Source organism: Strix aluco, chromosome 1, assembly GCF_031877795.1.
Source record: "Strix aluco isolate bStrAlu1 chromosome 1, bStrAlu1.hap1, whole genome shotgun sequence".
In the NCBI taxonomy this organism is placed as follows: domain Eukaryota; kingdom Metazoa; phylum Chordata; class Aves; order Strigiformes; family Strigidae; genus Strix; species Strix aluco.
This window is the reverse complement of record NC_133931.1, coordinates 151,068,750-151,086,486: the sequence shown is the minus strand read 5'-3', so window position 1 is coordinate 151,086,486 and position 17,737 is coordinate 151,068,750. Positions and strand designations below refer to the sequence as shown.

Genomic DNA, 17,737 nt, shown 5'->3' with positions numbered 1-17,737 from the left:
CACCTTCCCTTACTGACACTTATTTGTTGGATTTCACGGGTGAAACCGAGGCACGGGAGTGATGGCAGTGCTGGCAGGGTAGGGGGAAAGGGTGCCCATGGCTATTTCTGCACGTCCTCTCCTGTCACCCCCATAGGTGAGGTCTTCCCCCCGTGTCAGAGAAGCTCCATCGGCCGCCGGTGCTGCAGCCCTGACCTCCATCGGTCTTCGTGCAGCACCCGCCCCCGGGCACAGCGAAGCCCAACCGGCCACCAGCCAGGGCCCCCGTTAAACCCCGGCGGGCAGGGGCCTTCGCCTGGGGGGGAGTAACCTGTCCCCCTGGGCCGGTGTGGGGAGCCGCTGAGGCGTGACCACGTCTTTGGGTTGGTTCGGGAGTTTTGACGTTAACTTCTGAATCGGCCTCCTTCCCCCCTTGGGGAGCGCGGGGCGGAACCTTCGTTCCGCGGCAGCACGGGAGGTTTTCGGCGTCGGACCAGGCGGCGCCGGAAGCTGGCGGCGGCTCCGCCGGGGTGGCGGCATGGCGGGCTGGGGGCTGCTGGGCCGGCTGCGGGCGGCGGCGCCGGGAAGGCCGCTCTGGGCAGCGGCGGGGGCTCCCGGCGGCAGGTAGCGGAAGGGCGGGGAAGGGAGCGGGCTGCTGCAGGGAGGGGCGGCTGGCGGGCAGGGCCGGGAAGAGCGGGGGCAGAGAGGGGACTCGGCGCCTGTGCCAGCCCCGCCATGACGGACCCCTCGGCGGGCCCTTCCCCTTCCCTTCCCTTCCCTTTCGGTCTCTGCCGTTTCGAGAGGGTGCAGTTGGCACGTGCAAAGGCGGTAGAGCCCCGGCTCAGTGCTGGGGCCCTCAAGCCTTGGTAATAGCCCAGCCTGCCTGGGCGTTGGGGTGGGACATGAATATTTGCAACCGAAGCACCTTTGCCTCGTAGTGAGCAGCTTGACCTGCTGTGTTTTGAGTCACCTTGGCCCACTGTGACAACCAGCGCCGGGCATTCGCTAGCTGTGGTGTTAAACACTCTGTTTCATTGCACTTGCAGAGGATTGAGGAGCATTCAAGCTTTAGCCCACACAAATGATGGCAGTACAGTGAGCTGTTTAGCAGTGAGTGTAAAATCAGGGAGTTGTTGGGACTGGAAGGGAAGCTGAGAAGCTTTGTAGCCTGACCTGCTCGCAGTGTGGCCAGCTCTGAGGTCAGAGCAGGTTGTTCAGGGCTTTGTCTGTTTGGGCCTTGAGAGCCTCCATGGACAGAGGCAGCACAGTCTCTGTGGGCCCCTGTTGCAGTGTTTGACTGTCCTCAGGCTGAACATTTTTTCCTTATGTCAAATCAGAGCCCCTATTCTCGGTTTATACCAATTTTCTCATTCTCCTGGCATGCACCTTGGTAAATGTAACCTGGCTGTGTCTTAACAGTAACCTTCTTATAGGTATTGGAAAGCTGCTTTCAGGTCCCCCCTAAGCCTCCTCTTCTCCAAATTAAACAAGCCCATTTACCTCAATCCTTGTAGGGCAGGTGCTCCAGCCCCTGTATTTTTGTGTATCACTGCTGGACTCACTTGTTTACAAACATCCTTGTTGTACTGGGGACCCAAAAGTGGATTTAGTATTGCAGATGTGGTCTACTTGGAATGCTGAAGAAAGGATGATAATTGCTTCCCTTGATCTCCAGACCATGCTTCTGTAGATACAGCCCAGGCTGCTGTTAGTCTTCATTGCAGCCAGGAGCCTGCTCGCTCCTTTTTTTACCTTTTTGCCCCCCAGGAATCCCAGGCCCTTTGCGTAACTGGGGAGCAGCCCTGCTGAAGTCATGGCCTGTACCCTTTGCAACAGGTTACTCCATCCCAGGTGTGGGACTTTTCATTTCTCCTTTATGAATTTTGTTGGGTTCCTTGTTGGCTTGTCCTTCAGACTGGCAGAGGGACACCCTTGAGCATTATCAGCTGCTCCCTCAGTTCAGTTTATTTGCAAAGTGCAGAAGGGTGCACTCGTCCCCTCTCACAGGCCACTGATAAAGATATTAAACAGGACAGGTTCCTGAATAGAGTCTTGAGGAACTCTACTTGTAGTTGGCATTCTGGTAGAGTGCAAACCATTAACAACTCTTTCAGCCTGATGATCCACCCAGGTTTTTGCCCACCTGATAGCCCACCCATCTGTGCCATAACATCCCAGTTTGGATAGATGGATGCCACAGGAGACAGTGTTGAAAGCCTTTCTAAAGTTAAAGTAAACACCACCCACTGCTATGTCTTTGTTCACGGATCTAGTTTTTTTTATCATAGAAGGAGTGGTTGGTTGAGTTGTTGCTTACTCCCCTTTGGTGTATTTTAGAATACTTTAAAAGTTAGATGAGAGCATGACAAGTACTTAGGTATTGTTGGTCAAGGGTGACCAGTTGGAGAGATGGTGGTTGAACAGCTTGCTAGTATAATTTTGGTCTTTATGACTGTATACCATATTATATAATGATATGTAGTATGTATTACATTACAAACATACTTGTTATGAGACACTGAACTGATAAGACACTTAAAACTTTTTCCCACCACTGGAAAGGGGACAGCTGGGCTTTGTAGTCAGGCACGTTAACAGTGCAACATGGTGGCATGAGCATCTTTCTGAAGAGAATGTCCAGTTCCTCAAGAAGCTAACTGCGGAGGAATACAAAGCTCAGACAGCCAGCAAGCTGTACCCTCTGAAAGATGAGCCGTGGCCACTGAATGAGTGGAAACCAGGTGAGAAAGCATCTCTTCTGAAATACCAAACTTATGCTGAAATTATTGTTGTTGTGTTGTTACATTCAATAACATCAGGATTGTGTCTTGTAAAGTATTCTCCTTTGTGCTTTTACCTCAATCATTCAATACATCTCCTAGTAAATAAGTAAATGTAATATATCAGTTCTCTAAAAAGCATTTAAAATATTACAGGGTGTTAAGAACCTTCTAAGAACGTTGGTTTTAGTCCAAATCAGCACTTTGCCAGTCCCACTGCTGCACAGTGACAAGATAATAAACTAAGAATTCATAAAAAAGACTCCCTAGGATATAAAGTATATGAACTTGAAAATGTTCTTGTAAATATTGGTGGACTCTGAAGAAAAAGTGTAATATATAACACATCCTACTTCTATTCAGTGATTCCAAAGTCTTACGAAGTAGAGCACAATATAAAGTTTCTGAGCTTTCAAAAGGGTCACAATATTTGACAGCAAATAACAGCCTGACAGTCTGCAAATCCATGAGAAGATTCTCAGGTATGACAGTGGAAACTAGAACTAAGAACACTTTTCAAACTTCAGAGTATTTATTCTTCATCTTAAGTCTTCTGTTTTTCATGCCGCAGACTGTCAGAAGCCAGACTTGACAGGTTGCCTTTGCTGTACAGTTATAGTGACAAAAATATGCAAAGGTCGGGATGAAAGGAACCTCCTACAGTAAATTTTTCAGTAGTTAGTTTGGCTCTAAAATTTTACATGGGTGTTGTATTTTCTAAAGAAAATGACTCTGAAGCTTTGGTTGTTCTAACCTTAGTGGGAAACTAGTTTGCATGTTCTATCAAACACAACTGGAATAGATAGAACTTTACTGCTGGTGGGATTAAAAACAATGAACAGGTTATTCCCAGCCTACCTGCAGGGAGTCAGTGATGTTTTCTCTCTCCTTCTTCAACTCCTTAGGAAGTATCAGAGTTAATGAGGCTTCGCAGGTATATTAAATGTAGAGTTGCATCCATGTTCTGTTTTGATCTGCAGATTCCATCCGAGTTGGTGTTGTTGCAGTAAAGCTGGGAATGATGCCAATATGGACCAAGTCAGGAAAAAAACATGCTGTCACACTACTTAAGGTGAAATAAATCATAATGAATTTCATCTCCTATACTGTATTCAGATCATTAACCAGAAGTTTTAGACAAAAGTGAAACTTACCATTTGTACAGAGTAGGAAGTCCCTAAAGAAAGGAAAGATTTCTTTCAGCCCTGTATAGTACACCATGCCTATTCTGTTTATACCCCAGACTTTCTAGGAGCAGTCTGTCTTCTGCCTTAGCTGTTCAAGCGCTGTAGAACGATGCGTAGTATTACCTAGGTGAGGGAGGATGGGAGGCAACATAAAGCTGAGGTTAACTACCCCACTTCACTTTTTTTATTTTGCCACCTGCAGGCACTTTGGGATTAGTTTCACCTTGGTTTCTGAGCCTTTGTAGCCCTGAAGCTGCTTCTTCATATAATCTGGTAGCTACTACTGTGATGAAGCTGTGTGATGACCTGTTGCTCCCTTATGATGAACCAGTGCTGTGAGGGACATCAGGTTTACAGGGAAAAGGAGCGGGAGTCTAAAATAGGGGCTTTGCTGCTGCATACAGTAGGGGTTTTGCAGATCTTGTAGGCAAAAGATGACTATGAAAATATAGTTTGCATTCTACTGATATTTTTTTCTAAGATAAGCCTTTATTTAATTGATTGGAAAAAGAATATGTATGGTAAAAAGGTAACACACTCCCCTACTTATAGGCTGTATCTCCTGTTATATAGATACAAATGAAAACAGACTGACTTTTTCTCTTGTTTTGATAATCTCTTACTATGGTCTCAAAGTGTACACATCTGCTTATACTCAAATAAACACTATTTTTCTTTTCTTAAGGTGCAAGATTGCCATGTTTTAAGATACATTTCAAAGGAAGAGTCAGGTGGAAGAACATCTCAGCTAGTTGTTGGAGGCAAAAATGCATCTCCTTTTTCTGTAAGTGAACCACTTTGGGTGTTTTTCTTAGAATAGTTGTTTCTGTTGTGATTACAGTACAAAAGTAGCATAGGTAGACTTCTTTAAAAGATTGATTGGCAGACATGCATGGTTTGGAACTGATCTTTTGTCGCATTCACCCTTGCTTATTTCATTAATGTTAGTGTTGATTCTTGGTTAAGAGAATAGAAAGAAAAATTTTTGACAGTTTTGCCTCTTGATTCTCAAGGAAAGCTGTGGGTTTAGGAAGCTGCTTTGAGGTGCAATGTCCCATGCTGATGAAAGGGTCAGAAGGGCCATTAGCAGTGTAGAAAAGTGTATGTGCCATGCCTGTGGAGATGCAATATGAGACAAGGACTGCAAGATACATGCTTTAATGGCCTGTTATAAACTTACCCAGCTTCATCAGTTCTTTAGAAAACTTTGTTCTCTAGCTTACCCTTCCGCTATAATTTTTCCACAGGTCTGCTGAGATTGTTTAATTTCATATAGTTTTACTGATGGGTAGGTTTAAGACTTACATTTTCAGGAAGATTGCTTTGTGATTATAGCTCATCAACAGCAATATCAAAACCACTCACTTGTTTAGACACCCCAGTTGTCTGATGTGGAATTCCCAGACATCTTCAATGGCTAAGGTTGTCTAGCAGAGCTGTCATTCCTGAGGAGGAAAATTGAATTATAGATCAAGGCAGGAACAAAGCTTTCCCTTAAAGGACTGCCATTTCTATGATCCGTTATTTCTATAAAATGTCACTTTTCACTTCTTGCAGTATCCTGACACTCATTTGTTTGATTTAGGCAAGTAAAAAAAAGTAGGACTCGTGATTACTAAGCAGATTATCTGGTGATTGTGGCTTTTTGAGGTCATGTATTTGCCTTTTTCAAACAGAAGGTTGTCCCAGAGCCTCAAAATTAGTCTGTGTACTTGTTTTTGCTTTAGTGGAGGTGAGAGAAAAAGGAGTTTTTTTTCATTTGCTACATCTGTTGGATTTTATAGTATATTCTACTGATTTTGAACAGGCTTATATACATTTTAAGGTATCTTTCTTTTATTCAGTGGACTTATGCCATTCCTTATACTTCCCCGGTGTCTATCCTGTCACTTTAGTCCACACCTTCCAAGTGTGACATTTTTCCTGGAGAAATTACAGCTGTGGTTTTTCTTTCCTGTTACCTTGGTTTAAGACTTACAAGAATGTGAATAATAATTTTCAAGTTGTATTATGCACGTTAGACTTCTTACAGTTGATCTTTCATGAAGGTGATGTTGTCAGTGATTCAATATGTTATCAGAGCAAAAATGGGCAGGAAGCAAGGAGTTATGTAGAAAAAATTCTATTTAAACCGCTCTTGTGAAAATTTCTTCAAAGCCGAACTACCTAAAAAGTCAACTCAAGGATTTTTTAGTAGTTTGAGTTATGTTAAATACCCTTTTGGACAGAACTTTTTTCAAGTTAGCTCCTATTAATTTGCTGGAACTTAGACTCATTTTAATAAAGAAATTAATTAAATATCCCAAGGTCGATCTGTGGTGAGGACCTGGCTTGAGACTGAGCTCTATATTACTGTTATTGTTGTTATCATCATCATTGTATAAACTAGATCATTTCTGAGAAAGGACTTGGCATACTGATTCTGAACAATTTTACTTGTTAAGGTACTAACAAAGAATGTCTTTCTGTGGTTTAGTTGCAGGCTTGAATCATTGCTTTTCTATGTTTATCAGTCTTTTTATGTGTTTCTTTTCTCTCTGAAGTATCTGGAAGTGAGAATTAAAAGAAAGCTGAATGATACTGTATTGTATTAGCATAAGCAGTTTATCTTCTGTTAATTCCTCATAGGAACATCTGTCTTCCTCAGATTCCTCACAGCTACTGATTTTTAATGAATTCAATCTAATGATTCCCTCAATAATTTTACTAACAAAGAGTTTCATGTATTTCTTTTGGGTGTCAAACTGCTTAAAAAATGATAAGGGGTATTGCATTTTTAGCAAGATTTTGTTTTTTTCCTTTTTAGCCTGTATGTCAGTCTGTTACAAATGAACAGATTTTTCATTATTTTTTTAATGCAAAATTATTCTTAAAAGTACAATTCTGTCATTGTTCTAACATTTTTTTTGTCAAAAATATTTTATATGCTTAAGTGAGGACATATTGATCATTTTCCTATAGTACTGGAAGATACTGTTGGTCTTAAAAATAAGAATGTCTGAGAATTCACTCAATGTTCTCTCATCAGTGTTCCTTTTAGGAAGGTTTTGTAAAGACTGCGGTGTTTTGTTTGTAGAAATACATTGTTCTGACTTGACTAAAGATTTGTTGTTGAAGTAGAGCAGTGCAAGACTATAGCAGGACTCTCGAGATGTAAGCGATTTTTACCCCTTGACTTCACTGTGCCTTTCTTCAGCTCTGATAGCTCTTTCCAGGCACCCATGCTGAGCTCAGAGCTCCCCTTGCTGTCATCTAAGGTGGTGGTTTTACATAACAGTGGAAATAAAGGATTGATATGCAGGCGTTTAATAGGAAGGGGATTTCTTTACTTTTGGTTCTTACATATGGTACTACAGTTTAATACAGTTGTCCTCCATTGATGCCTCAAATTTTTGTGGTCTTATGGGAGATTTTGTATTTATTTGTGTTTTGTACTATGAATGCAAGTTACCAAATCACTCGGAAAACCCTCTTATTTCTCAAAGACTTTGTATCCACACTTTCTCCTCAAATAAGGACAGATTCATAACATTAAAATTTCTGATTTGTGTCTTAAGTCAGAGATTCTCATGATCTTGCTCCCTTGTTCTTCACAAAACTACCTGAAAAGCATTCTCCTAATGCTTTTTAACAGATTTTTAAAAACAAAAGGCAAGGCAATATGCAGATTTTTCAAAATAAGCTAAGTAACAATTTTAAAGTTACATTAGATTGTCTTAAAATACACAAAATTATTTTTGAGTGAGAACACAGAACTTCTGAGAAGTGAACCTCAGAGATGTGACTATCCACATGTGACAGTATTGTCAGATGCTTAAATTGCTTTCTAGGAGAATTCATTTGAAGAAAAACCAGCTGCATTGCTTTTTTCCTATGGCCGCATTTTTCCTGCATCGCTGTTTTCATTGGTTAGTACCATCTCAGTGGTCAGCTGCTCTGTGAGCTGTCTGGTTTAAAACAGCTGAGAACAATTTTAAGTACTTTGTCAGATTCTTCTAAAAAGAAGAGTAAGTCAGCAGTGGTTTGACACTGAGTGCACTTGGTATATCTCAAAAATACATGAATCATAAACCTGTTTTTTATTTTTGTTTTTTGTCCAGAGACTCTAGATTCTGTTCTGTGGGAAGTTAAGCATTTCTAGAAGCTTCTGCAAAAGCAGGCTTTATTTCTATGGTTTTTGTTAGTTAAATCAAATAAATTATATTTACAGTGATGTGGAACTAAGTCATTAGAAGCTTTGAAAAAGAGAAAATGCTTTTAAATTACTACAAAATTCTGAAAGACATGAAAAAGCAATAATATATTTTATATACGTTCTCAATGATTGGTTTCCCTTTTCTGATCTTAGAAATCTTCATATATCTCTTGTTTATATGATGTAGCTATGGGGTAACTAGTTGACAGAAAATAAAATGCAGACACAGGAGTTTTAAATTAATTTTATATAGAGTTAAAATGGTAGTCTCAAGTTAAAAGTGTAGTATGATATATCTGTTTCTCAGAGTGGTGCTGACAGTCCGCAGTCTCTTTCTGTGCTAGACTGATCCTTGGATATTTTAAGATCACTTCTTTTTTTATGGCTGCTCTTTGTTACAGAGATCAGAGTCTGCAATGGAAATTTTTAAAGAAGCTGGAGTACCACGGAAGCAGAAAATTACATCATTTAATGTAACAGATGATGCCATAATTAAACCAGGTAATATTTTTGAGGGACTGAATATTATGTGCATAATCATTTAATACCTGCCACCTGTAGGCTTAAACCAAGTTATGATGTGCATTTAATTTATGTTTTGTGTGGAAATTTCTGGTTTCTTATTTCTTTGTCATTGAGCACAAACTTACTTTTTTCTTAGGGGAAACTAGAAAATGGGCTTTACTTTCTAGGGTTAAGAGGTAGGATTTTTCCTTTTTCCTGGATATTATGTTTCTGTTGATTAAAAAATAAGTCTAATCCAAACCAGCTAATATGAACATTGACTTAAGAAATAAATGTCTGTAACTTTGACTCACTTGCTGGGAATAATTATGAATGCATTTACAGAAAGTTCTCTGATTATCCTTATGAGAGGGGCACTGAGAATTTTGTGGTAATGTTTCTTAGGAGCCTAAAATAGCAGTTTGAGGTTTGTTTCTTCTTGCTGCATTCAGAAGGAGGACTGATGGCTGTCATATATGGCATCATTTCTGGCAGCTTGCAAAGTAAAGACACACTAAGACATGTTATAACAAAGTTCTCATACTGATTTTTAGTGAGGAGTTTGGAGATTTAATGAAAATTTTTATGTTTTTAAGGTTTTATTAGCTAGTGTATTTTGTTGCTTTCATTCTGTGCTTTTTGAGAGTTACAGGTATTTTCCCAAGAATTATGTAGGGTAGGAAATTCTAATGCATTACATCTTTATTTGCCATTAGAGAGGTTTTTGCAAGACCTTTTTAAGACAGTGCAGTAACTGATAAAAATCAAATCTGACATGAAGAGGAAGTCTGGACTGATAAATGGAAGCAAAAGCTTGAGATAAAGCAGAATTGCGACTTTTCAATAAACTGATTTTGCAGTGTGTATATTTTGTACATAACATCTTTCATGTACATGATTTTCTGTCAGTTGATGGGCATCTTATCCCAGGTGTGTATGGATCATATAAATATAACATGAAATAATATGAGGATTTTTATGCTTGAGACTTAGGAAAGGTTTACACCATTTCAGTTTGCGTTCATACAGATTTGAAAACAGCATGAAAATGGATGTGGACATGAAGTGATTAAAATTTCATTTTTTTTAATTGACTTAAAACAGGCTGGAAACTGTTAAAGATGCAGTCATGGATCTTCAGATGAAAGTTCATTTATAATGAACTGAGTTATCAATTCTGCTTTTTAAAGCTGCTAATAAAAGAATATTGCCCTTGGATGAAAAAAATTGCTGAAGACAAATCTTTAATTAAAATTAAAACATTGATACTACAAGCACTTAGGGGAATGAATGTAATTGCAGTCAGGTGAGTGTTGTCACTGACTGGCAGTACCACTACTACGAAAGGCTAGTGTATAGGTAATTCCCCAGTAGATGAAGCTGTGCTTCGGCCGCAGTCTTTAGTTAGGAAACACTGTCTTAACAAAGAGGAAGCATTGCAAAACCTTTTTTTTTTTTTTTTTTATTCTTAACCCCATTTCTTATAGAAAGTGTTTTGGTTGGGATTTTTTGTTGGTTTTTTTTTTTTTTTTAAACCCTCCACCTCGGAAAGTGGTAGTAGTTACAAGTGGAGCATGTTCAGTTTTCTTGCCAAGTTTCTTTATTTTGAGTCTTAACTAATTAAGCGTTTTGGGCTTTGTCTTTTTCAGTGTCTGAAGTGCAATGTATCTGAGTAAACCCCTGACCCTTCCTTCTTACTCATCTGAAATTGGACTAGGAACTAAGGAATGTGCTTAAGTAGTAACTAAAAAGCATCTATTTTAGTCAGTGAGGTTTATAAAGAAGAACAAATAATATGTGAATATAATCAGTTTTATTTCCTGTGACTGTAATCTACCCTGGATGGTAATGATTGGATAGTGGTTCGAGGATTTTAGCACTTAGCTGAACATGATCTCTCCTCTTCTTTTGAAGGTACTCCTTTGTATGCTGCTCACTTCCGTCCAGGGCAATTTGTGGATGTTACTGCAAAAACGTAGGTTCCTAATGATTTAACATGTATGGTTCATCTTTCAAACAGACTGGTTGAATTTTTTTTCCCCTTCTACTTTGGCTTGAACTCATGGCTTACAAAAATTGAAATACAGTTGTAAGAATAGTGACAGGAAATAGAAGTCCACTCAGCCATTGGGTCAAAAATACCAAATTATCTTTTTTTGCTGAGGCTTACTTTTGATTTTGAACATGGTAGGTAAGCAAATAATACTATTAGGGCTATGATTCTGCATGTATAATCTGTCACACATACATGATTAGCATGGAAGGGTTTGACAAACAACTTGAGAAAGGGGCTCAAGCTTAGCACAGGTGAAGAGGTCTATAATGCAGCGTTTGGAGTATATAGAAATGAGGGATAAATGCTGAAAGGCATCAATTCCCAGAAAGACTGCTTAATTTTGATTCGGTGAAGAGATGTGAAGAAAGATAAATCACGTGGAATGAAAGAAAAGCAGAAAGATAGTGAATACGTTTAGCAGGTTAACAGAGCTGTCAAATTCTTTTTCTGTTTTCTCTCATATTCCAGCTCATCTCTTTGCCAGCAATGGTAATGATCTTTTACTTTAACGTGGGAGGTATGATTTCCTCTCAGACCACTGAGTATGCCAAATTAGAGCTCAAGTCGTAGAGGGTGTCAGAAGAAAAACTGGCATTGCAACAAAGACTAGTCATGCCTCTTCTGTTACATCCATGATTTCCACTGCCCAAGAGAACAGAGAACTCCTATCTCCATATTTCAGTGCAGTGTATTTTTGTTGTGTTGTGATACAAAGATAATGTTTTCCATTTGATGTTTTATTTTTTGGGTAATGGAGATAATACCCAGCTGGCCTTGTTGAAGTATCACCCATTGTAATTGTCTCACATACGCGTAACACTTAACAAATGTCTAATATTATTCACAGGGCTTTGTATATATGGGGAAATTGACCATATCAGTACAACCAAGTAGCGGATTCTAATACAGCTACACCTGACTACACCTATGAGGGCATTCTATTGAGAAAAGGAGGTCAAGGAGTTAACTGGAATTAGTCTTTTTCTATGTCAAACTTCCTTATGTAATACTTAGATCTGGTACATTATTCATCCTGCTTCTAAATTGCATTCAGTGAGCAGCCTGTAAGAGACAATAGCTTGTTTGCAAAGGAAGGCACAGTGTTGTTAGGAATACAGTCATTCCACGTAGATTAAGTGTCGTGCTTTGTTAATGCAGAAAAGCTTTGTTTTTATAGAAGTATTTAAAGAACTCGGAAACGTTTCTTTTGGCCGTGTAAAAGATACTGGTAAGCAGCCACACAATATTGATTTGTGTCTTGCTGTATATATTTGAAAATACTAGCAAGATAAAAATAGGCTGGGTTCTTGGTCATGTTCAGTAAATCCATCCTATCTTTTAATTCGGTATTTCTAATCTGGTTTCTCCAGGTATTTGTATGATCCCATTTCAGAAATTGGCTTTTTTTTGTACTGCTGATTTTGGTAGCACATTACATAATCCTACTATACAGCTGAAGAAAAAATTCTTCAGCTAAAGAGAAAGATTAGATATTTTTTTATCATGGGTTTTCTGGAACGATTAGAGAATCATATTAACAGTCTTTCTATATCCAGGGGTTTTTTAACATTTTTTCTGTTATCTACTTGCATTCTGGCTTCTACTTCTAATGTTTCTTTCTTCTAAATTTCCACTTTTCTGGAATGTTGCATTTATCATATTCCCTTAACTCTTGGGCAAGAATTAAATTATTTTACTACATTTCAGTTTTTCTTTGGGTCTTTTAATTAAACCATCCAGTGTTGCCTAGTCTCATACTTGGGTGGGGGTTTTTCATTATTTTTCAGAATACTGTATCCAGCATTCCTAGTTACTGTGCCTGTAAGTACAGATTTCACAGTGTCATGAAAATATCCAAGAAATGCTTCAGTGAAGGGCAAAAAAAGTTATCTTGGAAATGATTACAGCATTAAGCTATAACATTTGGGCTGCACTGTGAAGGAAAAATGAGAATGTACTTCATGTTAGACTTGTGTTCTGATCCCCCTCAAGAGGAGCCAGCTTATCCATACTGAACAAAGAGGGAACTTGGCAAGGTTTGGTCCACAGGCTGAAATGAGCCTTTATACATTACTCTCTAAAGTCCCATTTTCAGAAGTGATGTAGGCACTTGAAAGATCCTAAGCTATAGGGGCATTTTGAAAAGGTACATAAGGATATAATGCTGGGTTACAGTAGGGAGCGCAGTTTGTCTTCCTCTTCTTCCATCCGCAGCTTCCATCTTCCTGATTCAAACCATTATGGACTTAACAGACAGTAATTCATAAAAACTTGCTAACACCGCTAGTAAAGTTTATAAAAATATTTTTACATGTACACGTACTTTTACTTTACATTTTTACGGTTGTCAGTAACTTTGTTTTACTAGAGGAAACACTGAAGTGTGCAATATTTGAAATCATATAGATGAAAATATCACTGCTGTTGTTAATAGCATGATTAATTCTAATTGCTCCTTTAAGAAGGAAAGAAAGAATACTAATGTCACCTCAATGAGGAGATAATATAGTGGTATATAAAGGATATTTTATTTTTTTGCCAGCTCTTAATGATTCATTTGAGCAAGATACCCTTTCGCATGCTTCCTACTGCCAAGACATAAATCAAAACTACGCTCCTTAAAAATGAGCAAGCTTTTCTTTTTGTCACTTGAACAAAGCGCTTGCACTACGTTTCAGAAGTCTTGGTTAGCATCTTGATTTGGTTAACCAGTGTAGGGTGTTTTTTTATAACTGTCTGCTTTTAAACTTTCCTTACAAATGTTTTTGACGAAGTCTTTTGAAATGTTTTGATTAATTTATACCTCTGTGAAGAAAAACACTCACAGAAAGGAGAAGGTTCAGTTAAAGATGTATGCAGTTTGTTTTTCTTTGAAGTCTCATAATTTGTTCAGCACAGTACAAGTAGCTTTTAGAGCACTGACAGTAGGCAGTGCGTCTGCATGCTGTCAATCTTTAGTGCTGAATTTTTCCCTTGGTACTTATTTTCAGCAATTTAAAAGCTCAATCCTTAAGTGTTATAGCAGTCTTTAATGAGAAGACTCGTCCTCAGTGCTTCCAAGGTATATTCCAAAAACGTGTAAAGGCTTAGTGCCCTTTCTGGGACAGCAGTAAACTTCAGAATTCCTGTGGCCTGATGGTCTGTCTTAGCCCTGATATGCTTTGGGCTAAAATACATAGCACCATCCAGAAATGCTTCTCTCAGGCTGCACTTCTGTGACCTCTTTAAGCCGGCGGAGTAGAGGCTGCTGCCCAAAGGGGATGTGGTGCTTGCTCCCACAGAGTTGCCATCGACTTTCTGTCGCTGGTACTGGCTTCCTGAGTTGCGTGAAGGAAAAGATCAGTGTGAGGTATCTGTGTTCTTCACCGGGTTAGTTTTCAGCTGGATCAGTTGCATGCCCCAGCTTGCTGATCAGCTGAGTGAGCTTCTGCACTAGTACAAAGATGACCAAAAGATGGGAGTGGAGAGAGGTGCAACCATGCCTTACAGTGGTAGCCCAGTGCTGCACGGAGATGGAGGTGTGTTATACCTCCTTTATCTGCCATTTCACAACTTGTTTCATCAACATTTCAGGAAAGCTTTGCAACATCAGAAATTTTGTCACTCCAGAGAAAAAGCCAACAGTAGTTTTGTTTGAAATATGCCAGAATTAAGTGGTGTTTCTGGTGTGTTTATGGTTTATTTAAGCTTTGCTACGTTAATAGTGTAATCTGAGCCTGAAAGTATGCTCTACAATTGTCTGAAATTATTTGGCTAAGTAGTTGGAATCCTCTTCTACATCATCTAAATAATTGTCTTTTTAAATTCGTTTGAAGAGTTAGCAGCAAACTAAATTGTTGCTTAATTAGAGTGCTTTATTTCAGTAGCTTCCTAAATGAAAGTCGGCTCATTAGGTACTGGCATTTTACTTGTATCAAACCTGGAAAATGAGGTTTTGTACAAAATTAGGTGGTTGACCTGAACAGCCACTTTCCTGCAGGTGAAACTAGTGTGTAATTAAATTCTATTTTTAATCCTACAGAAAGATTATTTTTCTTCCATTTAACATTTGTTTGTCTTAGTTTTGCATATCATCATTGCTGCCTGTGATTCCTTTCTGGGACTCAGGTGATCATGCTTGGGTGAGGCTAAGTAAGTGACTAAATTCCATGTATTGAAGAACAGTGACATTATACTTATCAAGTCTAATAAAGATAGGTCTCATGCATGTGTTTTTGTTCAGATACGGTGTTTAATGTTACTGCTGTTGGAACAGAAATATATAGTCCTTGATTCAAGCCAAGACAACAGGTAGAAGATGTCTTAGTGTAAGTAGGATGACAAACGTTCTACTTCAGTGTAGGTTCTTGTCATATCTCAGATTTGGCACACAACTTGATTCTTTCAGAGTGGAATCTAGATATTAATTCTATTTAATTAATATATGGTTCTAGATTAAGATCCCACTTTTACAAATCTTAATGTTTTTTTAAAATATCTGAAGTTGTAAGTACTATGCCTGTTAAGGGATTCTGGAGTTCTACATCTTACACATATTTGAGTTTCTTCTAAATTAGAATTGTATTGTGTTTCTTTTTAAAGATTTAACAGATTTTAATGAACAAGATATAGTGGGATGTCAGTAGTTAGGACTTCTTGGGAGAGGGGGGAATCAGGGATTCTTTTGGTGCATTCTTAAATGAAATTGTGTTGCAGATCATAATAAGAAAAGTAACTCCAGGAGAGGTACATGTTTGGTTGAATCTTTCATACGTATATAGGCTAATGTGAAATTACGTAGAATAGTGTAAATAATACACTAAAAATAGTATGCATAAAATAGTATGTATTGCGTATGTGATAACTATATGTTTTAATCTTTTGATTTGGCTAGCTCACACTAATGTTGTGAAATATTTGTTGGAAATGAACTCATAAGACTTTAAGTAATAAAAGATCTAGTATTCTTTTCAGGGATTTTTCGGTTTCATTCACTTTTGCAAAATACTGGTTTAGGTTTAGTTTCAATAATAATTTTTCTTGTATTTTATTGGTGATACTTGCTGAATGCAGTAATACCCAGTAATTTTTTAAGAAGGTCAAAGAGGGCAATTAAACAATTTGAAATTAATAAGTAATACTAATAGCTGACACCTGGCATCTGTTCGGAAGTCAAGAAGAATATATTCTTATATATTTGTTAATTTTTTGGCAGAATTTAAAAAGTTTAAGAAAACTGTAAACTGTATAAATCCTTCTGTGATTTTCCATGGTATTTCTTGAACAGCATGCATTTTAAATTCTCTTCCTTGTTTATATAAGATAAAAATTAATTTCAAAAGCACTTTGCATTTCATACAATTGGAAGAATATAAAATCTTTGCATTAGAAATATAGAGAAATTTTGGGTCACGGAAAATTTGCATATAGTAATCATGTTTGAGAGCAGATCACAGTCACATCAAGGGTGGACTTAGGTTGGAAAAACACTATTCATCTGGAATGATTGAGGTATATTGGCTGAGGTACTAAGTGCCTAGTTGAACAGTCCTCCTTTCTAAATTTGGTTTAAACAGATGTTAGTAGCAACTTACTTTATTTTAAACTTTATGTTTTATTTACATAATCCTGTAGTTTTTATTCTGGTTCCAGCTTTATTTCAGATAGAGTATGAGTCTAGGAAAAAACATACACTGTCTGTGTAATTGTTTCTCATCTTGACGTGTTTAAAGAACATTATACATTGTTTATTCTTTTTAAAAAAATGAAAAACTCCAGAATGAAAGAAAACTGTAACTGTTTCTTAATGAATAAAAACCGTTTTTATTTTCAATCATGATGGTAACTATGTCATGTGGAATAGAAAATTAATGTTCAAAAAGTCATAAGATAAAGTGTGTTTGTAGGTAATTCAGAGACCTTCAATCAGTTTTTCATAAATAAAAAATGAAACTTTTCTAAAGCATTATTGAACTAATATGATTAAAGAACCTTGGTAGATAGTAAAGCATTGTAAGTTATGAAATACTTTTAATTTCAGCATTGAGATATCTTTACTTTAGCCAGAATATTTCAGATGTTGGAGGTTTGTTTTTATATTCCGGATAAACAGATGCATGAGAATTTTCAGGTTTACTAGAGTGGATTTTTTTGGTCTGGCTATACTTTATATAAATTTCCTAAGGCTTTGGTGTCGTAAAGTCTGGGTCTTTGTTCACAGAAAAAATGTGTGTAATTGGAAAGACCGGGAAGTAGATGAGCGTATTCTATTGCATAAATCATTAAACACTAGCAACTCTATCTTGTGATATGATTTCTTCTTTTTGAAGATAACAGCATTTGATGAAGTAAGCATTTTTTTCAAAATGCATCTCTTACAAGTATTAACTATTTCTTACATTTTTATATTTTATTAAAAAGTACAGTTTACAGTATTCTAAATTGTTCATGTATAAAAATGAACAATCTGAATGAAATATTGAAGTGGTTTCATGACATGAGGGATTTATGCTTCCTGATTTAAGTTGACAGTACTGTTTTCTTTTGAAATAGTAGCTTTGGATGGTTATATGGTTTTCTCAGAATTGCAAGTCCATTTCTGCAGCTAAAGAATTAATCATGCCCCCAATCTGCTCTCTCTGGTGGCTGCACAGCTGTTGTTATGCAACCCACTTGCAGTTGATTTTGGAGAGTTTGCTAATTCCACCTTCCAACTAGAGATGCCAGAAGTAGTCTACTTGGAAAACGTGGCCAGATAGTTTCAAAGAAAAAAATAGCATTTTGGCGGAACAGATAGGAGTTTTCCTATAGCTTAGTTTCTGCTAAGTTATTAATCCCCTAGCAATCTGCAGACATAGAAAAAGACAAATTTTGAGCCTTTCTTAATGTCTGAATGTTTTTCAGACTTTTTTTTACAACTATTGCTGTTCATTACTGCAAGCTTTTAAAATAAACTGATTCATGAGAAACTGGTGTAACAAAGCCTTGCATCCTTTAGATTCCTGTCTTGTGTTCCTGACCTCAGGTAACGCAGGTCCTCCCTCCCCCAGATGCCTTT

The 17,737-nt window shown here is 37.9% G+C and overlaps 1 protein-coding gene across 1 annotated transcript in view; it reads left to right on the top strand.

Annotated features, from left to right (window-relative positions):
* The first annotated feature begins 464 nt into the window (after window positions 1-464).
* The window catches only part of MRPL3 (mitochondrial ribosomal protein L3), a 31,158-nt gene continuing 13,885 nt past the window's right edge, over window positions 465-17,737 (top strand). Inside the window, exons 1-6 of the mRNA XM_074840039.1 lie at window positions 465-603; window positions 2,542-2,720; window positions 3,740-3,831; window positions 4,632-4,730; window positions 8,543-8,642; window positions 10,560-10,620. Of these exons, the coding sequence (XP_074696140.1) occupies window positions 518-603; window positions 2,542-2,720; window positions 3,740-3,831; window positions 4,632-4,730; window positions 8,543-8,642; window positions 10,560-10,620 (617 nt within the window). The 5' untranslated portion in view covers window positions 465-517. The remainder of the gene's footprint in view (window positions 604-2,541; window positions 2,721-3,739; window positions 3,832-4,631; window positions 4,731-8,542; window positions 8,643-10,559; window positions 10,621-17,737) is intronic.